This window comes from Camellia sinensis, chromosome 3 (assembly GCF_055761805.1).
Source record: "Camellia sinensis isolate YWXY chromosome 3, ASM5576180v1, whole genome shotgun sequence".
NCBI lineage: Eukaryota > Viridiplantae > Streptophyta > Magnoliopsida > Ericales > Theaceae > Camellia > Camellia sinensis.
Window position 1 is genome coordinate 160,140,503 of NC_138963.1, and position 26,916 is coordinate 160,167,418.

At 35.1% G+C, this 26,916-nt stretch overlaps 2 protein-coding genes and 1 long non-coding RNA gene across 3 annotated transcripts; 1 reads left to right on the forward strand and 2 right to left on the reverse strand.

Moving 5' to 3' along the window:
* Window positions 1–2,737: 2,737 nt before the first annotated feature.
* Window positions 2,738–3,892, reverse strand: LOC145821980 (uncharacterized). Its single transcript, XM_082918546.1, has 3 exons — window positions 3,756–3,892; window positions 3,195–3,390; window positions 2,738–3,088 (listed from the first exon to the last, which is right to left on the reverse strand). The coding sequence occupies exons 1-3, from the start codon at window positions 3,890–3,892 to the stop codon at window positions 2,738–2,740; spliced, it is 684 nt and encodes a 227-aa protein (XP_082774672.1).
* An 8,694-nt stretch (window positions 3,893–12,586) lies between these two features.
* Window positions 12,587–24,506, reverse strand: LOC145821174 (uncharacterized). Its single transcript, XR_014363205.1, has 4 exons — window positions 24,449–24,506; window positions 17,891–17,970; window positions 17,567–17,627; window positions 12,587–12,783 (listed from the first exon to the last, which is right to left on the reverse strand). It is a non-coding gene; the product is annotated as an uncharacterized LOC145821174 (long non-coding RNA).
* LOC145788795 (myosin-11-like) lies at window positions 20,512–22,438 on the forward strand. The gene is made up of 6 exons (XM_082917366.1): window positions 20,512–20,547; window positions 20,615–20,758; window positions 21,044–21,114; window positions 21,209–21,308; window positions 21,387–21,443; window positions 22,075–22,438. The coding sequence occupies exons 1-6, from the start codon at window positions 20,512–20,514 to the stop codon at window positions 22,087–22,089; spliced, it is 423 nt and encodes a 140-aa protein (XP_082773492.1). The 3' UTR covers window positions 22,090–22,438.
* Window positions 24,507–26,916: the final 2,410 nt, after the last annotated feature.

The window sequence follows — 26,916 nt, forward strand, 5'->3', positions numbered from 1 at the left end:
TGTCGCCACCGCTAGTCCAAACCCTAGTTTATACTGTCGTTCTAATTCTCAAGCACCACCGCTCATAGTTCTAAATCGCGGTATCGAGTAACGTAACGGTATCGATCGCGAAGTATCGGTATCGGTAGTATCGACCGGTACGTATCGGGAATCGGGCATCGCTGTCGTGAAATTTCATAAATCGTTAGCAATCCCTCTAAAACTCAATTTTATGCATTTTTTTTTTACTCTTTTAGCGTTAATTTATCACATTTTAATCAAAATTTTGATATGTAGAGACACTTTTGACTTATTTTCAACTAAATGATATGTATTTATTTTAGTCTCAAGCTTTTATTTGGCATATATGTTAAACTTTTAATAAAAAAAATTGCTGTGGAAATATTTTTTTACTTATTTTCAACAATGAAATACTTTCAAATGCAGAATAAATTAATAAGAGAAAGAGGGAAATGAAAATAAATTATTCGCTTTAGTCATAATCGCATACAAGCAATCCACTACAAATCAACAACTCTAAAACTTAGTAATAAAAAGAATTATGTGGTGGTACAGAAGGATTTCCATATCTCACATCACTTTGATCATCACTATGAATTGGTTGGCCTATTTCTCCATATTGATATTCCTAGTAGTAGTTATTGAAAGTGCATTGATCATAAGTGGTGTTGTTGCTGCCACTGCTACTTGATTGTTGTTGTGTCATTGCAAGCCCCCTTGAACCATAATTGAAACCCTCTGTATATGGATATTGATGTGGTTGTTGAGAGTAGTTCCGATTTCCTACATAAGGTGGCTGATAGATGTGTAGTGGTGGTTGACTTGGAGGAGGGTAATAAGGATATGGTACTGAGCATATTGGCCGTCAATGTTGAGTTCCCCTTCCATCTTCTTGTCTAATTCCGAGATGTTCAAATTGATTTATAAGGTCACGATGACCATAAATATCATCAGTATGTCATGAACGCCCAATTAATGCTTCTACATCAGGAGCAGAAATAGAATGTCGTCGCTGCTGTATAGAATCCATGGTCCAATCATGATCAATATGATGAATATTGCGTCTACTACCATGTGCAGAACCTATAGACTCCCATTGTCCACCACTACTACCACCTGTTAGAGGATGACTGCCATCACTATCATATCCACTACCACTAGGTGGACTCAAACCACGACCCTTAATAGAGCCACTTCCAGTAGACCCTGCTTTTTGATGGTGTTGAGGTGCTTGGCTACTAATGGCATGATCCCCCTCATCATCATCATCATCATCATCATCATCATCATCATCATCATCATCATCATCATCATCATCATCAACAATCAACCAACTTGAATTATCTTCATCATCCAAGACTACATGTTCTCTCTCTTGAAGCCATGGAGTTAATAGATCATCTTCTTCAAATATATAGTCAAGATTGGTGGGGTTAAAAGATTCCTCTCTGTCATCTTGGCTTTTTCGTGTTGCATGTCTGATCTTTAGCCTCATATTGTAATACACATAAACAAGCTTATTTAATTTTTTATACTTCAACTGATTCCTTGTTTTTGTATGGATCAGGCTAAATGTACTCCAATTGCACTCACAATTAGAAGAATATGTGGTTTGGCTCAATACTCTCATAACCACTTTTTGGAGTGCCGGAGCCGATGTACCATAATGGATCTACCATTCAGCTATATACAAATCAATCAATCATTAGTGATTATGTTATAATTTGATATAGAAGTGTTGAGAATGTAACAATAATATGTAATTAAAATAGTTAATAGTTGATTGAGTATATAATAATTATCAGGATTTGTTGCTTTCACTACTCTTTGTGCTAACACAGCACCAAAAGAATCTTCTTTATTACAAAATAAAGAGATCTGCAATGAACAAAAGGCAATAAGCAATTTTACAAACACAATTCAAAAGTCAAATAATAAGTTATCAGTTTAACTAATATTAAATAATGACTAACTTGGTTTATCGCCTGTATTTGCTCGTTTAAATCTGGTAGAAGTCTCGAAATCACATTTCTAACTCCACTCATTACTTCTCGATGATTAGAAAGGTGCTCCCCATATTGGAATATGGGATTTAAAAAAATAACCTATATTTAAATATAAAATAATAATAAAAGTGAGACAAAGGAACACATAATTTATAATTTAAATAAATTAAAAATTACTTACCAATAGCATGCAAGTCCGTGTGTAGTTGGAAAGCCCATAGATTATCAATAATCTTCCAATAATTTACATAATAGCGACAATTTTGTTTGATGGCCAACTTTGCTCTATCCATGGCTTCATATATAAAACCCATTGTGGGCTTTTCATCCCCATCTACAAGTCTAAGCACCTTTAGAAGTGGTTCTTGAACTTTTAATACATCTGCCGCTTTGGTCCAAAAATATTTACTTTATATAATTTTTTTCGCTTCTTTTGCATCATCTTTTTTGGACCATTTGTTGTGCTTCCACTCTTGAGAATGAAACATATCCTATAAAGCAGTCTTATGTTTAACAATGCTTTCCAAAGTAATGAAATTGGTGGCAAAGCATGTGATGACAGGACGTAACAACTTTCTATCTCCTGTGAATCTCTTCATAAAATCAACGACCCAATTGGATTTGTAAATAAAGCATGTGATTACTTTTGCAAGTTCCAACACCTTTGCCACACTTTTTTTCTTCCCAATATCCTCTAACATAAGATCAATACAATGAGTTGCACATCCTGTCTAATATAGATTCTCCCTTTTTTGCATGAGTTTATAACCAGCTGCCTTTATCGCAGCTTCATTATCAGTTACGATTTGCACAACATATTCTTCTCCAATTTCATCTACTACCTTGTCCATGAGGCCCAACTCATAATTAGCTATCCTACTAGGTACATCAGTTACATCCACAGACTTTTGAAAAATTGTTCCACAATTGCTATACGCAAGAAAATTAACAATGTGTTTTCTTGTAGGCCTAGACCATTCATCACACATAATTGTAACACCTCTCTCAGCCCAACTAGATTTATGAGATTTTATCCAATTTTGTAAAGCTTCATACTCCATTGGTGAATACACTTCAGTTTCCTGTTTAATAATAAATAACAAACAAAAACTATTAACAAGCATCTTAATAATTTATTTATTTTTAAACATAGAAAGAGTTTTTTCAAACTTTAAGTTAGTGGCTTACTTCATAAGAACTAGGTAGCTTTGTTCCTTTTCCAACCTCTCTTGCAATATCTAACATTGGTTCTAGCCATTTAGAATTAACAACATTAGTAGGCACCAGAGTGAACAATACGAACTGGCTAACTGCTCTTCCTAATTTTTTCTTTGCTTCTTTCAAGAATCTAGAGGAGAGTTTGGATTGTTTGTTGCCTTTGGTCCTATGAAGATCCACATCTATGTCTAATAATTAAACTTCTGGAGAGGATGTATCAATCCATTTCCTACATGTACTAGCCTCACGAACACTATGACTTCGCCGAACAAAACCAGGAGAAGGTGCAACCTCAATATCACTAGCCCTAATTTGTCAGGCCATAACCATTCTAGGTCCTCCTTATCATTTTCATCATCATTACACTGACTGGCTCTAATTTATTCTGTCAATTCCTCATTCATCTTCCTTTTATCAAGCTTTTTGCCCTTATAATTATTCAAATGATCGATCATTAGTGTCCGAACTTCACCAGTGACTTTAGCACAAGGTGCGACTTGACCTTTCATATGGGCCAAATGTTGCTTTAACCTAGTTATACCACCATTTAGCTCTTTTCCACAAAATGTACACCTAATTTTATGCCTAGTATTTTCTAGTGGAATTCCAAATTTCCAACCAATATCATCACTTGGAGGTTTTCCACTAGAACCACCTCCGTGCGCCATTATAACTTTCAATTATCTATAATAACAGTTTTCAATTAACAAATATTGTAATTCTCATTTAGATACTAATAATAATGCATTTAAAATAAAAATAAAAAATCTAAAATATTAAACCTCTTTACTTAACAATTAAACCTCTTTAAAAAAAATCTGATTGATGAAACCTCTTTAAAAAAAATCTGACATAAAAATAATCTTAAATAAAAAAGTTTGACAAATTAAAAAATTTGAAATAATAAAAAAAATCTGAAATAAAAATCTAAAATATTAAACCTCTTAAAAAAAAACAATGAACAATCAAGCTGTTGATAGACAAAAGTTTTGAAAACTATAATGAAAGTCAGCCAAGCAGATTCGATACATGAGCCTAATTATACACTGCCACCACTTAATTTATTGTTTTTAATAGGTCCATGAACAGTGAGTCTAATAAATCAACTTAAAGGAATGAAGAAGTGAAATAAGTATAAAACATACTCTACAGGGGCATTGTTGAGAAAAAAAAAAATATATATATATATATATATTAATATTTGAACAATCATAAATATATATATTAAAATATCTACCATCCCATACCATAATACAACCACAAAATGCAGCAACTACGAAAAAAAAAAATACAAATATATAAACAGAACAACACAAGAAAAAAACAGAGCATGACACAACAAACCTTCAAAGAAGAAGCTTAAAAGCGATGCCACTGGGAAATGGGTTTGGGTTTGATTCGATGCTTCTCTCTACAACACTTTACAAGATCGATACCACTGGGAGATGGATTTGGGTTTGGTCCGATTGAGGGTTTTTGTTTAGAGGCTGTTACAAATTTATGGTCTGTGAGTCTGTGTATTGCTTGAAGAAGACAAAGCAGGTGAAGTGAAAGGTTTAAGTGAGTGATCTACATGTATGCGATGGGTTATTCCCTTCATTTTCTGCATTTGCTTTTGCTTTTGCAGGTGCTTTACCCTATTGTCATCTGTACCGAACGATTATTTTTTCTTTTGCAAGATTCTCTGCTCCATTTTCAGCTGTACCGGCGATGGAAAACGTGTATCGGAACTGTATTGCTCATGTATCAGATTCAGGCTGATACGTATCGGGAATCGCCACTACGGCTGCGAATTTCATTCTCACCGGTATACTGGCCCATATCCGAATCGGCACTCCAATTTTTTGATACGTACCGGCCAATATTTAGAACTATGCCACCGCTCTAAGACCCGTTGGAACAAAATCCTCTCTCTCCCCCATCAATTTCACCCTCTCCGAATTCTCCCACTATGGCGGTGTCTCCATGCGGCACGTGAACACGCCGTCGTTATACACTCGAATGATTCTGATGAGCAAAACAATGTTGAAAATAAAGAACATGCCACAACACATTCTTCTTCTTCTCTTTCATCCATCTATATATGTGTGTGTGTATAGATTTCAGATCTAGCAATTGATTGGCTTAGACAGATAGAGATTTTTCTAGGTTATTATTTGTTTAACCCAACTTAATGATCACGCTCTTTCGATACCTAACTCTCTAAATCATTAGCCCTATACCCAAAAAACCGTCCTCAATCTTCTCTCTCATTTCTCTCAATATCATTACTAGAAACAAACTTTTCGACGCCTCCAATCATCAAACCTACGTCAGATCTAGACTTCTTGATCAATCTGATCTTCTTCATAGGTTTGCATCTCTGTGAGAAACTTATATCGAAGACACCACACGAGGTGTTAGCGGTGGACATTACTCTTTGATCGATGATGAGGTCTGGTGGAGGAACTGGATTCGGTGGTGGTGTTTGATGGAGAGCTGATCGACATTATTTTTGTAGTTGATTTGAATGCTGATATCACCATCGCTGATCAGAAAGGAAGAGATTAGGGTTTGAAATTGGTCATTGGACAAAGAGAAAGAGTTCATGGAGAAGCGATGAGAGAGAAAAAGGGAAAGAGACGAGAGTTGAAGGTTGTTGTAGGTGAAAAAGGTTTCAAGCTTTGAAAATTGAGAAAGAAAAATGAAGAATGAGAGAGGGAAACAGGTATAAAGAAGAAGAGAGAAGTGGGTTTGTTGAATATAGAGAGAGAGAAATGAATTCGTACAGATAAGAGGGAATCCTATGCATAGGTAATAGACGTGACTCCAGCTACTGCGATTGGAGAATAGGGTAGTTTCGTCATTTCGCAAAAGCTTGTCCTTATAGACATAAGTCTTGTTTAGTAGAGCTGTGGAAAAGTGATTATAGATCATAATTTATAGCTGTAAACATAAGTTGTTAACCTATTTGGTGCAACTGTGAGATTATGGATTTAAGCAGTAGAATAGTATTTGGTTGATAAGCTATAAAATAACTTTTTACTGTGTAATTGTCCTTTTTGCCCTTATATGATTAAAAATGATTATTTTGTTATTTTTTTCAATTTTAATTTTAAAAAGTTGTTTCATTAATAAAAGTTAATATAATTAGTGTTACAAAAATTATTATTTTCATAAATAGTATCAATTAGTATAAAATTATTTCATTTTTTCATTATAAATTAATTAGTGTCAATTAATGGTTAATTAGCATCAATACTTTTTTTTTTCTCCTTTTTCTTCATTTTTTTTTTCTTTTTCTCCTTATTTTCTTTTCTCTTCTTTTTTTTCCCCTTCTCTTTTTTTTTTTTTTTGTTAATTTTGTTTAATTATTAATTCATTACAATTAATATCAATTAATATCCATGTATTTATATTATTCTTATTTTTTTCATTACAATTAATAATATAACAATTGTATTTCTTTTCATTAGTGGAAGTAAATTGTATTTTTTTAATTGAAATAAAATTGCACAATTTATTTCAATATTAATTGAAATATTTTTTTAAAAATTAAATGGAAGTTAATTGAAATAAAAAAAAATCTCTTTTTTTTTTTCTTTTATTTCATTACAATTTTGCAAAACCCTAGATCTGAGGAGCCGGAGCCACCGCCGCCGCCGGTGATCTGCAAGAAACCCTCTCTCAACTCATCCGTCTCCTCCACCACCACCAAAAACCCTCGATCATCATCATCATCATCACCATTTTCAGATCGTGATGTGGTTTTAGATCGTAAGAGAGAGAGAGAGAGAGAGAGAGAGAGAAGCTCAGCAATGGCGACACGACGACGATGACAACAAAGCAGTAATGGATTGCTACGATGCAGCGGCAATGGTTTGCAACGACAAGGAGATGTCTTGAGACGCAATTGGAAACAACAGTCGGCGAGAGCAGCGAGAAGGGGAGATCTAGGTCTGTGTTGCATTCTGGAGTTGAAAAAGGCGACAGAGGCACACTGGCGACAGACGGCGATCGTAGTGCAGGTGAGGTAAAGGAAGGGGTTGCGGTTTAGATTGTGAAGAGAGAGAGTGAGGCTTAGGGTTTGGTTCTAGAATGAGGCATATATATATATATATATATATTCGAGGGGCAGTTCGAGAGAGAGATTGTAATGTGCCACTGGAAATCGCCCCCCTCTCTCTCTCTCTCTTTGTGTGAAGAAGTGAACAGTGTTTGGTTATACATTTATATATTGGTTTTTTTTGTAATATTTGAAGTATATGAGAGGCATTTAAGTCATTAGGCCCCTCAAAATTCAGCTGCCTGTTTAAGCTGTTTTTATAAGCACCTCTCAACCAACTTAGAGATTTAAGTTGAAAATCACTTAAAATAAGCTATAATCCATCTCTGAAAAATTATACCAAACACTCCAAAATCACTTATTTTAAGCTACAAGTGGATTTATACTAAAAATACATTCTACCAAACAGGCACATAGTGGTCTTGTTTGGTTTAACTTTCAAAACATAATTTTTGGAAAAAAAATTCAAAATTTTGTTTGGTTGGAAATTTTTTAAAAAAAATTTCAAAATCACTTTCTTTCCTACACATCAATCAATCACTTTTTCTCTCTCACACATCTATTCAACTACAACAAAATATCAAATTATCCCAAACTCCCATACTCCAAAACTATTTCCAAAATATACAACCAAACAAACCAAAAAAAATTCTAAACTCTTCCCAAATTTTTTTTTTTTGAAAATTTATCTCCCAAAACTAAACCAAACACACCCAATTTTTCGCGCGTGAACCTTTAGATAAAAAAATTCAAATTTAGATTTATTGCTTGAGGGCTCAATATGGAAAACATTGATTTTAACTAATTTCTAATAGAAATAAATAAAATGTACTTTCTAAATTAAATTTTTAATCTATTGTTGAATTATTGGCATCGAGCTTACATTTGTTACTAACTTTAACATTACTAATAAATTTTCTATATATAAATAAAAATATGATCATGCTAATGACAATTTAAAAAATGGTTAATACAAAACACAAAATATCAAAATATTTAAAATCTTAATAGAATTTATGCAATTTTCAAAATATTTATATACATTCCAATACACTTTCTACATCATATTTTTATGAGAGATTGACCAATAAGTCCCATTTTTGGACTTGTGATCCATATAGTCCTATATTTTTTTCTTATAATCTATTTAGTCATTTTGAATGTGTAATGACTCATTTTACCGTCACATTGGAGTGTTGGATTTGGGGAGATATGTTGAAGTGTTACATTTGGAAAAAATATACTAAAGAATTTTTTTAGTGTGTTACGTTTTTTGAGTGTTATGTTATTAGAGTGTTACGTTTGGAATAAGTACACTAAGAAGTCTTTTAGTGTTGAGGTGTTACGTTGGAGTGTTATGTTTGAAAAAAGTACAGTAAATAGTTTTTAGTGTGTTATGTTAAATTGCTGGAGTGTTACATTTGAGAAAAATATACTAAAAAGTTTTTTTAGAGTATTACCTTGGACTATTATGTTATTGGAGTGTTATGTTTGAAAAAAGTATACTAAGAAGCTTTTTAGTGTGTTATGTTGGAGTGTTATATTTGGAAAAAGTATACTAAGGAGTTTTTTGGAGTGTTACCTTGGAGTGTTACGTTTGAGAAAAGCACACTAAAGAGTTTCTTAGTGGTGGACTGTTGCGTTTAGGAAAAACACACTAAAGAATATTTTAGTATGTTACGTTGGAGGAGTTTTTTAATATGTTATGTTGGAGAAGTGTGATGTTTGGAAAAAGTATACTAAGAAATTTTTTTTGAGTGTTATTTTTGAGTGTTACATTAGAGTGACGAAAACGTGATCCAAAAAATATATCCAACTTCCCCAAGATGGCGTCCCTTAATAAGGAATGGTAGACACGTCCATTAAATCATACCAAAATTTAAAATAGGATCTCACGATAAAATTATCAAAACAAACAAAACTTTTCAATGTATTAAAAAATTCATTGGACTAATTAGAGTAATTGATTCCCATATATAACTTTAAGATAAAGGTAAGAACCAACGTGCCAAATGCTTTTGCTATGGTACTATTTGGAATATTATTTGATTGGATGGGCTTTTCCACTCTATTTTGTGAATTAAATCGTACTGTTAGATCTGTGAGATCTATCGTGGATCTTATTTTAATAATTTGAACCGTTTCAATGTGTAAAATTCATTGAGTATTTCATCATTGCACAAAATCACATTGATCGAATATCAATAGCCTCTTAATCGAAACATATTTTTGTCAATAATAAATATGATTTAAAAAATAAATTATTAACAAAAATGTGTTCTGATCAATGAACTATTGATATCCAATCAATATAATTTTTTATAGGGATAAAGTATTCGATAACTTCTATACATTTTCGATTCGAATTATCAAAATAAAATTTATAAAGAATCCCACAAACTCAAGAGTATGCTCCAATCCACTTTATAGACTAGACTGGAGAGAACCATTCCTTATTTGATAGTGTCGGACAAGTCTACATGGGGCACCAATGAATCACTCTTTTTACTTTTCAGTGATGATGCAATTGCTTTTTAGTAATTGTGCAATTGCTACTTTCCATTGGTGGTGCAATTGCTTTTTAGTAATTGTGCAATTGCTAGTTTAAGTGACAATTTGTTTTTGATATATTTATCTTGTTTGTCTCCCATGTTCTCAGGGGAGGTAATCGTGTTGCGCATTGTTTTAATATTAGAATGGATAAGTACGTAGGGGTGACTTTAAAGACTAAATTTTAGGGAGTTAAGATTTTAGAGGTTACTCTTAAATTCTGTCACCGTATAGATGGTTGATTTTAAGGACTAAACTCAAAGGTTACCCTTAGGTCTCGATGTTGGGTATGATTCATCTAGGCTTAGAAGATTCGTCTTATCAATTATATATGCTATTACTCGAATGACTGACTCCGAAAAGTCAACCTGATATCTCAAAATTTATATTCTAAAATCTTACTTAGTCTACCACACCACCTGAATGAAGCAAGTCTTTTCAATTAAAATAAAAGAAAAGAAAAATTAATAATCAATCAATCGTGTTATAAATGAGATAAAATAAATAAATTATATATACATATTATTAAAAGCAATTAATTCAATGTGCAAGTTCAAATTTTACATTATATGATTTAATGATAGGTAGTATTCTTTACCGGACTTTAGTATTTAATTATTGATTGATATAACATAGTTTTTGATTTATTAAAATGAACGGAATCAAATAGTTATTTTATTAAAGTATTTATTTGTATATTTAATTAATTAAAAAAATATCGAATTTTATTTATTATTTTAAAAAATAATCATTCTATATAAAATTTTAAAAAATAAATATTGCATTCCATTTCAATTCATCTTGAAATAAATTAAGGTATGATAAATCCGTGCTCACCAGATGTGATGTGATAGGGCCCACTGATGGTATAGGACTATGCATTTCGTCACATCATTGTGTTCTGTCACCGCCATGAAAGATTTAGGACTTGTTTGGTTTGTATTTGAGAAACATATTTTGAGATAAAAGGTACGAAAATTTATTTGGTTTGGTTTTTTTTCAAAAGATATTTTGAAAAATTATTTTGAGAGAGAGTTTTGGAAAAAGTGATTGATTTGATGTGTACGAGAGAGAGATTTGTTTGAAAAACTTGTAAACCAAACAAGTTTTGGAAAAAAAATTTGAAAAAATTTGTTTGGTTTGATTACTTTTGAAAACTTATTTGTAGAGAATTTTTCCCAAAATTTTTTGAGAAATACAAACCAAACAAGGCCTTATATATTGGGAAGACCTTGACTTCGAGTTGTTTGGAGTGTACTTACTGGGTACGTATATATAGTTTTTAAAAAGCTAAGGGGTTGTTTGGGATGACCTAAATAAGTGTATTTTTTGTCTTTTTATAAAAAGATATGCAGAAAAATAGAGAGATGATGTGATGAAAAAAAGATAAAAAATGTATACTTATTTTGGGTTGCCAAACTTGGCCTAATTATTTTGTTTCTTAAAATCATTATCTTGGTCTCTAAATAATTTTTGTGACAAATTTAAATTCATCACTAAAAAAATCACTAAAAATGCATCCAAAAAAGTCTTTTAACAACGGATTTTTGAAAGTGTCACTAAAAATGACAATTAACAACCAATTTTATATTGTTATAAAATATTTAATTTTACAAGACTAAACATTTAATCGCTAATACTTCGTCACAAAATGTCCCAATTTGGTCGCGAAATATGTGTTTGGTAACGTTTACATTTTCAGTTTATATTTACAAAAATTTTATAAACTGGTTTTTGTTTATTTTTTGTTTATTTTGAAAAAAACATAAACTACAAACACGCTTGGTAATTGTCAAAATGTTTAAAAAAATTTAAAAATATAAAAAAGAGTGAGAAATGACAAGTGGCGGCGGAAGACGGTAGTGGAAAGTGGTGAGTGGGTGGTGGGTAATGGTGGTGGTGGTGGGTGGGTGGGTGAAGGTGGTGGGTGGTGGTGGTGGTGGTGGTGGTGGTGACGGGGATAGGTGGTGGTGGCAGATAGGTAGCGGATGGCGGGTGGTGGTGGGTGGTAGCGGGTAGGTGGCGGGTGGTGGTGGTGGTAGTGGTGAGTGGGTGGGTGACAGTGGCGGGTGGTAGGTGGTAAGCGAGTGGGTGGTGGTGGGTGGTGGTGGTGGGTGGTGGTGGTAGGTGGGTGGCGAGTGGGTGGTGGGTGATGGTAGTGGTGGTAGTGGTGGTGGTGGCAGGTGGGTGGTGATGGCAAGTGAGTAGCGGGTGGTGGTGGCAGGCGGTGGATAGTAGTGGCGGGTGGATGGCAGGGGGTGGTGGGTGGTAGTAGTGGTGGTGGTGGCGAGTGGGTGGCAGGTGGGCGGTGGTGGCTAGTGGGTGGCTGGTGAGTTATGGTGGCGGAAGACGGTGGTGGAAAATGGTGGCGGGCGGTGGCTAGTGTTGGGTGGTAAAAAAAAAAACTCAAAATTCAAAATGGAAACACATTTTTGTGTTTTCATTTTTTGGCCAAATTTATAAACTGAGACCACTGATTTATAAATCAAAAATTTTGCCAAACAAGTTTTTATTTGAGTTTTTTAAATATTTGTAAATATAAACAGAAAACTGAAAACGTAAGTGTTACCAAACGGCATACACATTTTTAGCTACAATGATATTTGATCGCTAAAAGACAAATAATTTTCTCCACAACACATTTTCGTCGCTAAAAATCAAAGTTGGGATAGCTAAAAATGCACAAAAATTAAATGTCATCCAATCATAAAAAATAAAAAAATAAAAAAAATTGACATCCACACATCAAAGACACTCTATTCCCAAATCATAATGAGTATATAGCTATTAAGTATATTCAAAGTTTCCAAAATGCTTTTAAAATGTTCCCAAATTCAAAGTTTCCAAAAATTGATATATCAGGTTGCAATCTCAAAGCTAGTATCCTTGTCAACTGGTATGTCATCACTTATCCTGGAATGGTGCAGCAATTGATATTCAATTCTTCACATATTTTTCAAGGACCTGCAGAGCAAAATAATCATTAGAAGATTACACCAGTTCACATTCACATTCTAAACTTTTTAAATATACAAGGATCATTCCCCTAATTTTTTTTTTTTTTGAATCAACTGAAGAGAGATAACAGATTACAAGGCTAGAGTCATAGGATATTGGAATCCCTTCTTGAACCAACATTGATCATGTCAATAGCTAACAAAGAGGAAATAGAACTGGGTGGGTCTTTTAGGAAGAGGAAGTGCTCCTGTTGAATTACTCCTAGATTTGCCATAGCATCTGCAGTATGGTTTGCTTTCCTGGGTATTGTGGCAATAGTACTGTGGAGATGTGGTTTAGAAATACTCTTCAGATCCTGGAGAACGCTCGTGATCCTTTTCTGGTCACCTGAAAAGGAATAAACACTCAGGTCAGGAGTGCCGGAATTAGCACTCCGGCAGACAAGTCAGAATCCACACTTAAGAATGCTTGTATTCTAAGTTAAGCACAACAATTCTCACATACCTTTCTTAGTCTATTGTTCCTTTATTTATACTTGTTTCCTAGGCCTCGTGGCCAGGCCCACTTGTCACTCATTAGCCTTTTATTTACTCGGCTCCATAGTTCAGTATCTATTCGGCCTATCCATTATATTCGGCATCCTTATCGTGTAGGGTAAAACTGTGTAATATTTGTCTTCTAGAATACGCTTCTGATTATTCCAATTATCTGGCTCCCACAAGTACATTGACATCTTCTGAGGATGAAGTTGGCATCTTCAATGAGTGCCCGATATGGAGAGTTCGCACCAGCTCCGTCCCGAATGAGTTCCATAGCCAGGTGGGAATCAGTTTCTGCATGATTATGGTGAGACCTCTGTATATGCCCCATAGCTCAGCTTCTAGGCTTGTATAGTTGCCTAGATAGCCATAATATCCCCAAACCCAGGTACCTACTTCATCTCTGAGCAACCCACAAAATCCAGATTGGCCAGGATCACCCTTGGAGCATCCATCTGTGTTGAGCTTAAGCTGACCTGCAATAGGACAAGACCAGAGCATTAGTTTAGGATCTTTAAAATTTGGATGGAGGATAGCTTGAAAAGCTTCCTGAGTTTCCATAGCCTTATGTAGTATGGAGTTAACACTGGTGTAAGGAGGTTGTGTGATATTAACAAACACTTCTTTGTTTCTTTCTTTCCAGATAATCCATAGAGCTGTCAAGAAAACTGTAGACCAGTGATCATTATTGACTTGGTCCTTGCTATGGATGTTGTTTTTGATCCAATCCTGAAAGGGAGCATTGTTGTTGTGTTGCCACCAAGTAAAATTCTTCAAAATCAACCAGATTGCCTGAGCTTTGGTATAGCTTCTGAAAAGATGTTGCATGTCTTCTCTGGATGCATGGCATCTGGGGCATATGTCTGTATCTGATATATTCCTTATGAGCCGTATATAATTAGTTAAAAGTCTTTCATGCATGACAAGCCAGAGAAATGTTCTCAGTTTATGAGGAACCTTTAATTTCCAAATCCATTGCCAGTTAACACCATCTGTTTCTTGATTAGATAAGGCTTGATAGGCTGCTGCAGTAGAGAACTTACCAGTAGGGTAACTTTTCTAATGAGGTGTGTCATTATATATAACATACCTGGGTCTATGGGTTTTAAGAATGGTATCAATGGTCTGTTGTGGTAACATGTTATGAATTGAAGTGAGGTCCCAGTTACTAGGGGTGGGCATAGGGTTATCCGATCCGCACAACCCGCCCTACCCGACCCTACCCGCACAGATATGGGCGGTTTCGCAAACACATTAGGGTCGGGTGCGGTTTGGAATATTAAAATTTTCGGGTTGCGGACGGGTTGCGGGTTTGAACCGCACCCGCCACAACCCGCCCGCACAGAATAATTTTTTTCTTTTTCTTTTTCCCTACAAAATCTGGACCGTTCATTATTTTTGTTGCCTAACCAAATAAAACCCTAAACCTAATATCATCAAACACACTACAGAAGCAGCTCTCTCTATCTCATCTCTCTCTCTCTCTCATTCTTCTATCTCTCTCTCTGTGGCGATGGCGACGGCAACCACTGATTTCCACCGATCGGCGTCTCATTCTTCCATCTCTCTTTCTCTGTAACGATGGCGACGACGTCCACTGATTTCCATCGATCGACGTCTCGTTCTTCCATCTCTCTCTCTGTGGCGACGGCGACGGTGGCCACTGATTTCCACCGATTGACTCTCACTCTCTCTCTCCGACAACTCTTAGGTATGCTTTTGTCTCTCTCTCTCTCTCTCCCCCTCTCTCTCTTTTCTCGATCTCTAAATTTTCTTTTTTATGTCAGATCTGTTTGTGTCCTCAATCCTTTATCAAGATTTTGTCTTCAATCTTCTGCAACTCTCAAGATCAACCTTCGCAAGATCAACCTTTGCAAGATTAGGTAATCGTCTTTCTGTTTTGATACTTGGGGGAAATTATGTTGATGTCTTTATATAAGTGTTTTGATACTTGAATTTAAGTATTTGAATTTGTTATTCTGTTTTTCATGTCACTCAAATAGTTGAGTGCTTTGATGTTTGAATCTGTTATGAATTTGTTTTGATATTTGAATATGTTTTGAATTTGTTATAAATCTGTTTTGATATTTGAATCTATTTTGATATTTGAATCTGTTATGAATTTGTTATGAATCTGTTTTGATATTTGAATATGTTTTGAATCAGTTATGAATAGGGGGGTAATGCTTCAGATCTATTTATGGTGGGTTGATGAAAAATGTGAGAATCGTGTTAGCTTGGGCTTGATAGTGGTTCTATTAGAGGGGCTCATCAGTTGTGGAGTGTAAAACTTTTGGTTGGATGAATATTGATGCAGAGTGTGTTAAGAAAAATGGTGTAAATGAGGGAATTTATGTGGGAAACACATGGGACTGCTTCTTTGCATTTTTTTATTTTTTATTTTAATTATAAATTTTGAATCCTCCTTATCAGGTTGGGTAGATTTTTTTGCAAACTATGGTTTTCTAAATTTGAAAAACTTCCTTTTTTGTTTACTCTCCAGCGAAGACTTCACTGGCCTATAGTTAGAGGATATACAGCTTGTTATATGATAAAAAATATAATATGTGAAGTTGTAGTAGAAACTTGACAATTACTGAAACTCGGTGTTTCTTCTTTCGCAGGTTAACCCACACACCCACCAAGTGAAATTATGCGACTTTGGAAGTGTAAAAGTTTCAATTACTGAATGTTTTTTTCAGGATGCAGCTGAAGTTTCAATTCTAATTATTTTTTAAACCCTACCTAAACCTGTTCATCCACTTGCTAATTACCTAAAGAATTTCTCTCTTTCTTCTTCTTCTTCTTCTTTTGTGTGTGTTTGTGTGTGTGTGTTGTTGTCCGGCAAAGGAAAAATTATGGGTTGATGTTTTTTGGGTGTATGTGTAGTAGTGTTGGGTCTTGTTGGGCTTGTTTCCATTATAGTGTGATGTCTGCTGCATTTCTCATTGTTCAAACAATTTATTTGTTTCTTATGAAAGTTTTGGGGACCCCGACAAGGGAGGAAAAAAAAGGTTTAAAATAACAGATTACATTACAGATTCAACTTCAATAACATATTGTTTACATATTGTTATTTCTGTAATATTATTAATGTTTGAGCATTTTAGAAAATGAGGAAAAAGGTCCAAAATAAAGATTGACAAAATGGGAGCAAAAAAAAGGTTTAAAAATAAACTTTTTAAAAGAAAGTTCAATCTCCAAACTGCCCGCACATCCGCGAACCCTATCCACACAAACCGCAAACCGCATTGCGGGCGGTTGCTGGTTGACTTTTTCCCAAACCGCATAGATGCGGGCGGGTTCAAACCGAACTGCAAATCGTCCCAAACCGAACCGCGGACACCCCTACCAGTTACCATTATCATCAAGAATGGAACTGACTTTAGTTAGGTCACCAGTGTGATTTCCCTGGGTTATCTTGCATAGTGGTTGTTCACCACACCACCAGTCAGTCCAAAGAGAAACATGCTCCCCAATCCCAACATCCCATTTAATATTCTTATCTAAGACATCTCTATTTTTGATAATGCTGTTCCAAGTATGTGAGGCTTGTCTCCTAGTGGGCCAGTTGGATAGGGAATGAGTTTTGAGATACTTAGTTTTGAGAACTTCACACCACAGCTCATCAAAGTTAGTGGCAAGTTTCCAACCAAGCTTAGAAATAAAGGCAGAGTTCTGAACTCTGGCTTCTCTAATACCTAAACCCCCATGCTCTTTCTTTTTACAGACCTGCTGCCAGTTCACAAGATGGACCTTCCTCCTGGCTTCAGTACTACCCCAAAGGAAATTTCTATTTAGTTTATCAATTTGGTCGCAAACTTTCCTAGGGATTTCCATAGTATGCATAAGATGGTTAGGCATAGAAGAAGTGACAGCCTTAATTAGGGTAGTTCTGCCAGTAAGGGATATCATGTTCACTTCGTTTTTAAGAAACTCATTTTTTATTCACTTTGTTTAAGAACAAGGAACATTGCCTAAATACATTATACATTATTTTTGCCTCAGCCCTAGATTTAGTACTGCAGTGTATACTGTTTGTTGTCATATTGTAGGTTCTCTTCATGTAGGTTGTTGATTGGATATCATGTTCACTTCATTGTCAGTTCTTTTTTTTTTAACAAAAAAATAAAAATAAAAATTGATAGATCAATAGACTGAATTTTTGGAGAGCAAAAGTGATGCAAATGTACAAGCACATTAATTAAGTTGATACAATCAAATTATAATTAAGCTTCAAAAACACTCACAGGTAAAGCTTTCACGGCGTATTTCGTAATATTTCGATCGGCAACCCTTCCTTGACTTTGCCTGCACCAGAAAAAAAATGCAAATTCAATGATTGGTGGTTAAAAGTTATAAGAAAACAGAATTGACATGGATCTGAACAAAAATAATTCACAGTTGCATAAATTCTTTCGCCATAAAAGTCCGAAAGAAGAAGAGAACACAATATTCAGATTAAGCCAAGGAATACATTTTAATACCTTGAACTAGAAAGGCTCTCATTTAGCCAAAAATAAGATTCATATAGAAACAAGATTAATTACTGGAAACAAGTTTTCAGTACGTACCAGGTGGCTAATTCCCTATGAGAGGGCACAATGAATGAATGCGTTATAGGTTCAGTTTACGTCCCTCGGAGGGGACTTTCCTGCGGCAAGAAAGAGAAACACTACAGGAAATGAGGCAATTAATGGCGTTTAATTAACGGCGTTTTACTAAACGTCATGTTTACTAATTTTTAACGGCGTTTTGTAACTGTTGCATATTTTTTAAAACTAAAACGGCACCGTTTCTAATTGAAGGCGTTTAAAAGCGCCTCCGAATGCTGTAGGTACACGCGCCCCTTTATGAAACCCTTATTTTTGAATCTGAGTGCAAAGTGTAATAGCAATTTCGCGCACATCTCTCTCTCTCTCTCTCTCTCTCTCTCTCTCTCTCAGCGACGAAGAAGACGAAGGAGATCAATCGGCTGTTCTTGAAGCTTGAATATATAACACTGAGTCTTAGCTTGAATACGCACACATCTCTCTCTCTCTCTCCATCCTTATACGCACATATTTCTTCATCGAAGCCCCATCTGCACCTGTGATTTCGAAGCGATTTCGAAGATTCAGAGTGATTTCGAAGCGATTTCGAAGATTCAGATCGATTTCAAGATTCAGAGCGATTTCGAAGCTCCATCACCACCGTCATCTGCACCGGCGAGGTAGCGAGCTCCACCGTCTCTCTCTCTCTCTCTCTCTAGATCTATGAAATCAATGTTTTGAAGGCATTCTTACTTGAACCTCATTTGCAGAGATTCAGAGAGAGGTATTCTGACTTGATCCTCATTTACTGAACTTTAATCGATACTCTCTCTCTCTCTCTCTCTCTATTTCTTTCGAATTTTACTGCATGTATAACATTTGTATACATCAATATTTGTTGAATTGTTGAATTGATCTGTTAGGTTCTTTTTTGATCTCTCTATATACATATACATATAGCACACCCTATCTCTCTCTCTCTCTCTCTCTCTCTCTCTCTCTCTTTTCTGGAAGTTCATTTCGATGGCGTCTGAAACCCTAGAAGACAAGAAACAAGAAGAAATAGCTAATGTCGAAGACAAAGGTGAAGGAAAAGAAGAAGGGAAAGCAGAGGAGGGTGAAGAAGAGAAGGAAGAGGAAAAGAAAGAAGAGGATACGGAAATGGCGGAGAAGGAAGAAGAATAGGAGGAGAAGGAAGAACTTGAGGTGAAAGGTGAAGAGAGTAAGGAGGAAGCAGATGAGGTAAGCAAGAAGGCGAAGAGAGGCCGAAAGGGTAGTTCGAAGAAAGCTGCAAAAGATGAGAAGTCGGCGAAGAGTGAGCTCGGCTCGAAAAAGCCTGTTACGCCAATTGAGAGGCCGATCAGGGAGAGGAAGACTGTCGAGCGGTATTCGGAGCCTTCGACTGGGAGAAGTGCAAGCAAAGCATTGTCCATTGAGAAGGTGTTGACAGTAAATTTATGCTATACTTTTTTTTCCCCCTTAGTAATTGTGAATTTTCTCACATTGTGTTTTGTAAATATGCAGGGTCAAGGCACACAACTTAAAGGATATACCAAATGGTATGTATTTATCATTTATCTAGTTCTGAGTTTGTCAATTCAGATGTAGAAAAGTACTAATTATGGATTGACAGCTAGAATTTGAATTGCATCAATACAGATTTGTTGCTCCTCAATCTTATTTTGTTATATTGTTTTATGCTCTGTCTAGCTAGGATGTCTTGGTTTTCACATCGATCTCTAAAGTTCATTTAAATGTTATTTTTCCAAGGAGGTGTTGTTCCAGTGTATAAGCGGAACATTTAAATGAGTTATGTTAGTGATGTCTGGAGTCTTTAGTTTCTAAGGTCAGGTCATAGCTTTTGATTGGTTAGATTTACAATGCTCTTTCATAATTCACACATAAATTGTATGGGTGTATTAGAAGCTTCAATAATATTTTTGCCTTGAACATCCAACAATGCACTAAAATGTGGAATTATTTTATCTGCACTATTTGAAATGTCCAATCATTTCAGTTGTCTGACCTGCCTATTGAAACCCAAAAAATTTGTAGTGAAGTGTATAGTTGATAAAATCATATTGTGAATCTTTGCTAATTGTGAATCAAATTGAAATGAGAATTGTAAGATTTGACACAAAATATAAAAATGATATTAAATAATCGGATATATGAAAAATTAAAATAAATGGATTTTGGTAATTTTGGAGCTTTGTGATTTAAAGTTGCCAGATGTTGAAAGCAAGTGGTGCTGCTGGAATGGCTCCTTAGCGCCGTCGATCATCCTCGGCTACTCTGTTTGGAAGGATGACACAGGTAATTTAAAGTTCCCATTTGAATTTCCATGTTCTGTCATCAAACGAAGTTTTAGTCCTTTCGTTAGTTCAGGTGTTTGCTATTATTTTTATTTACAGAGTTTCTGAGGAACTCCGCAAGGAGTTAATCTTTCCTTTGTAAATGGTGGCCTGACTGGTGGAGCAGAAACTTTACACGAAGTTGAAGCCAAATACCCAGCTTTGCTTTTCAAGCAGTAACTTACAGCATTTGTAGAAAAGATTTATGGAATGATTTGAGATAACCTTAAGAAAGAGATTTCTCCATTGCTTGGGTTGTACATCCAGGTAATTGAATCTGTTCGATTCTTAAATTACCAGGCACAATTTATGGTAAAAGGAGGAATGACATTCTTTATTCTATGGGTTATTTTATTAATTTACTTGGTAAATTATTTCTGTATAAAATTTCTTTCGGAATATGAAAAAATAGGCACCAAGAACTTCAAGGGCAAGCTTGGTTAAGGGATCATCACGTTCAGTTGCAACTACAGCAGCACAGCAAGCGTTGATTGCTCACTGGCAAGGGATTGTGAAGAGCCTGGGAATTTTCTTGAACAGTCTGAAAACAAATCATGTCAGTAAAATTTGTCACTGCTTTCATTCCTTGTTATGTCATTTTTTCTTCCCCATTACCCGTTTCGATAAAATTGGTGTCTTTTGTCTAGCTTCTTGACATTGTTTTTATTTGTCTGCTTCTAACCCACTTCAGCTCTCCAAACATGGCACTTAAATGTGCCATTTACATAGTTGACTGGCTTGGATTTTGGGGGAATGCTTCTGTTTCTATTTACTGTGCATAGATTTTCTCCTGAAGCACCCTTTTGCTTACCTGTTTTCTTTTTCATTTTACTATTTTCAGGTACCTCCATTTTTAGTTCGCAAGGTGTTCACACAAATATTTTCATTCATCAATGTTCAACTATTCAACAGGTAGTCTGCTTGTTGTCTTTAGATGCTTTTTGAAGTTTTTATACTGCAAGTAAGTTTTTTCTTATGGCCTTGTGCACGCTTTTTGGGACCACAGCCTTCTATTAAGGAGAGAATGTTGTTCATTCAGTAACGGTGAATATGTTAAAGCAGGACTCGCTGAACTCGAACATTGGTGTTATAATGCAACAGATGAGGTAGCATCAGCATTGATTTATTACCACTTCACTTTGTGTTGTATAATTTCTATTTTAGTAAGCAAAAACATATTGTAGTATGCAGGTTCAGCTTGGGATGAGCTCAAGCATATCAGACAGGCTATAGGGTTTTTGGTATACCCTTCCTTTCATTGTTCATCTTGGACTCTTCTCTTTCACCATTAGTCGTTCTAAAATTTGAAATGGAAGAATCCCACCTGAAAGGAAACACAATTCCATAAACCACAAACATGAGATATTAGCATCTCTGTAAAGGATGGAGTGCTTTTCATTAACTCTTTTGATGACATGAAAACTAATAATTTTCTGCATCAATTGGCAATCTTCTTTTATACTTACTTGAACCAAATATGAGAGGTTCCAATTTCCACTCTATTCACTACACCAAAAGAATGTAGGATTCCACCATCAATTCAATATGTAGGAATATTACTAATCTAAGACTTCAATAAGCATATATGCCAACAATTTATAATTATTTGAAATCTTCAGAAGATAAAATTCTTTCTGGCAACAAGTTTTAAATACTGTTTATAAGTATTGGGTACAAATTCTTCAATTTGTGTTTATTTTGGTGAATCTGATTGCAGTTTATGTTCTGCAGTTTTTCAGTTTTTCCTATAATCCCATCAACTTCCTATCAAGGAATTTCCTTTTGCACTCAATAACTATATTTGTGGAAAGTCTTTTATCTACTTGCCTTAGCATTCCTGGATCTCAATCTTTTTGTTGTCATTGTTGACAGATTCAAGGATTATAGCCCTGCAAAGTATCATTCCTTATATGAGCAGTACCTTAAAAGAAGTGACAACGCAGTCGCCATGTGAAGTAAGAAATTCTTCCATGTAAAGTACTTATATAAACCAAACCAAACCAAACCAAACCAAACTAAGACTTAAGTCTCATCATATCTTTTTTGTCCTTAGCAGTACCTTGTTGAAATAGAAACAAATGTTAGCTATATACTTATATATATATATATATATATAGAGGGAGCACCCAATTTGGTGTTCATGAAGTTTTGTGGACTTTTATTTTCCAAAAGTAAAACCTGACTTTCCACTTACAAATAATTACAACTACTTTATATATATATATATATTATATTTTGTTAATTTGGCACACAGTGTGCCTCACCTTCTAGTACGATGAAATGTAATACTGCTACAGGTTGTTGAGATTTTAAGTTAAACACAAGTGATACTGGCATATTGAATGCAATTTGAGTAAACTAGCTTCAGAATTAAATTATTATTTTTTGCTTAAAATGCTTTGCAAGATAAACTCTTTGAGAGCAGAATTTTATTGTTGATTTACCATGATTGAACCTCCTAGTTTTACCATTAGTATAAGTTCATCCTCTCTCTCTCTCTCTCTGTGTGTGTTGGCTGTACAAAAGGTGATGATGCTGGTCTTTCAAATGCGCACATGATTATGGCAGAGATTCCAAATGCTTCAGAAGTGGTGGTATAGGTGCATGACTTGGGGTGAAAAAATAAATTTCTAGCAATATGGTAGTTCTTGCTTTATGTAGGAAGGGTAATATTTGATGTGTATTATTAATACTCTGTTCAACTCTGGAAATTTGGAGACATTGATTAGAAAATCTGGACATGAATGCTTGATGCTTTGTGTCTGACCCAATGAATATGAAGGCATAATTATTTCTTGGCTAAACACAACTTTTAAGGTCGTAATCTGACCCAATGACAAATGTTATCTGTCCTAATTTATGGTATTGATTTGAGTAGTGGAAATCATTTAACTTCTTCCCAACCCTATTTGCCTTAGGCACTATTACTTTTTATTATTCAACTGTTAATTTCACTTTTATCTTTAAATTATTCTCATTTTATTTTTTGGGATTGAACTTATTGGATTTTTTTTCTTGAAGGATGTTGTATGGGGTACTATTATAGATGTGAGGGAATATTAATCTCACATAAATATATGTCTGTACAAAGTTTTATTCATTATTGCTATTTTACAGGTATATTTTTGAAGTTAAATCTCACAAAATTAGTAGTTCAAAAAAAAAAAAAAAAAAAAAAATTCTATTACGGCGTTTTTCAAAACGCCACTATAGTTATATTTTTAAAATAACGAAAAATCTATTACGACGTTTTTGAAGCGTCGCTAAATGCTTATGTGATGTCATATTACCGTTGACTGTCACATTTAGCGGCGTTTATAAAAACGCCACGCTTTTAAAACGTCATAAACTTACAGCGACGGCCGCGTCCTCGGCGTTTGTAGCAAGCGTCACTAAAGGAATTAACGTTGTTTTTCAGACATATAGCGGCATTTTTGAAACGCTGCTAAAAGTCATTTTCCCAGCAGTGAAAAGACAACAATTTATTGCTTAAATAGATTAATAAAAAGGAGAAACAGAGTCAAATGATGATCAACTGAACTCTATCAACACAGAAGACATGAAACTGATTGCATACTAAATTAGCTAATATCAAGGCAATAATGACGTTCATGGTCCTCCAAAACCTAGCAAAGGAATACATTTTAAGAACCTACCTGACCGTATGGCAAGGATATCAACTGTTGCCCAAAAGATTACTTATTTTGCTGGAGTGAGGATTGGCACAAGGTCACTTTTCTTGAGAAAGAACTACCGATCAATCATCCTATTGTTTTGTAAGGCCTTGTGATAGTATCTAATTAACCTCTTCCAATGTCGAAAAATACATATACACTACACATGCATTAACTCTTCAGATATGCCTGGAAACATGAGATTTTTCATATTGTCACTCTCACTTTGGCACTCGCACCCACCCTGGACATATGTATCCTACAGAGGTACAAAAATGGAAACCCATGTAACCCATCCAAACCTTATGTTGATACTGACATCATGAAAAGTACTTACAGGAGAGCATATCACCAAAGGGTATCAAATTTTCAGGTGTAAATCAGTGGCTAAGTCATTTAATGTTGAAACAAAATTATAAACAAGAAAAATGTCCAACTGCATAAAAATTGCAAAATAATATTTAAAAAAGAAAAAGAAATAGCAGAACAAGTAAATATCATATTTCAAATTATGACATAAAATGCAAATTGCGAAGAAAAAAAAATGTAAGAAGAGTTAATGAACTACTCACCTGTTGTATTATAGATTGTCAAACTATCACTTTGTAGAACACAAAGTGATGCCTCAGAATGTTAGTAATGGGCGCCCATGTGGCATGACCATTTGAATTTGAATTTGGAATCCTATCCAAATAGGTTTTGAAATTGAATTCAAACCTATTTAGGATAACCAATCAAGATACAGATATTATCAGTTTTAACTGATATGGATAGATATAATAATATATTATATATCTGATATATGGTTATGGGTAATTTAGAGAGAAACAACGTATGATCTGTTTCTACCCATATACTGACTCTCTCCTAAAAACAAACGATCAAAGCCATTTGCACTGTGGTTTGTGTGGGTGATATTCAATCAGTAATATCACCCCACTGCTGGGATTGATTGAGTATGGAAGCACGTGATTTATCCACGAGGTTTTAGATCAAACGAGGTATGATCTAAACACTTTATTCCGCTGCATGTTTTGTGTTTTGATTTACATTGGTATCAGAGCCATTAATGGATATTTTCGTGCTTTCTTTTATCATATGTATATTTATAAAAGATGTAGAGATCCAAAATATTTCATTTTTATGATCATTAATGTCATTTTTAAGAGCATAAATGATTTTATTTTGGAAAAAGGAGTCCGAAAGTAAAAAAATCGGACCAGTCAGTACCCTGGAAGGCGGCGCGTGGCATTCACGCGCCACCACGCCGCAGCCACGCGCGCCCACGCGCTGCCACGCGCGCCCACGCGCTGCCACGCGCGCCCACGCGCTGTCACGCGCCATCACGCGCGCGTCGGCGGCGCTGTCCACGCACGCGCGCCGTCCGCGCCCGCATGCGCGCCGCGTGCTGGAGCCGAGCGCCGAGCCGATGGCTGGAGCCGAGCGCCGAGCCGCGGCTGAGCCGCGCGACGAGCCGCTCCTTGAGCCGAGTTGCGCTGAGCCGCGAGCCGAGCCGAGCCGTTTTTCCCGCCTGGCTTGGCTCTAAGGCTCTGTTTGTTTTTTTTTTAATTCTGAATTGCGTTAATTGGCCATAATTTATTCGTTATAGCTTTGTTTTAAGCATGGTTAGTACCGTTAGACTCAGAATTAATTTTTCTACATTCTGTAAAATTTTGAAAATTTTACGAAAATATAAAATATTTTTTCTGTGTTAATAATTCATGTTTTATGCTTTAAAATGCATCTGGTGTTGCATGATTAAATTTCTGGGGCTGAATTTTTTATTGTAGATTATTGATGTAGTTTACTATTTACTGGTATAGTTATAGCATTTTATCAGATTCTGAAATATTTATTTCTGATTTTATGTGTGTTTATTAGTTATTTAAAATTCCAGAAAATTCCAGAAAATACCAGAAAATTTCAAAAAATTTCAGGATGATGTACTTTCTGTTATGGCATAATTTAAATATTGAATACAACATTTTTTTTTGGGTTTGTAATATGTTGTAATTAGAAGAGCATGATTATTTATTTATTTATTAGAATTCCATTATTAAATAAATATAGCATGAGTTATTTGTAGATTTACATTAAAATGCTATTGTATGGAATTTATCATGCTTTGTATATGCCATAGTCAGTGGGAGGTTATTCGGTTGAGAGAAATCTTTGTAGATTAACTCCCGAAAACCAATATTTTGCGCATAAATTAAACTAAATTTTGGATAATTGTCACTTGTGGCGCAAGAGATGATTACGAGCATAGCGGATTTTCGATCTTGCGACTTGTGTAATATTGTCACTATTTAATTTAGATTTTTGCGGCAAAATTATATTATGCTAATCAAATTAATCCCAATGCGAATTTCTCTCTAAATTGATTTAGCTTATGGAAGTTAATTTGGTTGACCTAGACTTAGTAGAGATGTTCAAATGTGAACAAACTAATCCCATTCTTTAGATGAGAAAAAGTCTTGGAGACTTTAGGTCAAACCTTAATTGAGCCAAAGTAAGGAAACATGACTCAAAGTCGCCGTGTTTTTGTTGCCTTGTTTGGCACAATAAAAACTAATGTGTGCGCTATAGTTAGCGGCACGCTACATAGTTTTGGTTGGTGAGTTTTGGAGTTATGAAATTAGTAAGCCCTCAATAGATCTGTATATGATCTTGACTAATGAGCTGCGCGGATTGACTTTGTAATTTGACTTGTAAATAATGTTACATCATTGGATGAAGTAACATTCAAGAGTCACGTCATCCAAGAAATGCGAGCTTAAATAAATTAGTCATTAAGTGTAAGACGAGTAGCCAGTACGAGCAGTGTTTTGCTCTCTACCCAATTATTGGGAGTGGATTGAGCGAAATTTCATGCACTATAATAGTGTGCGTTGAAATATCACGTGAAGTTAAAAGATTAGCGCTTAGAAGCTGCAAAATCTATTAACACTGAGTGAAAAGATTAGCGCTTAGTGGCTGCAAAATCTATTAGCATTGCCAACTTGTCTAAGTGTGGACACTTACTGTTTCCACACTTGAG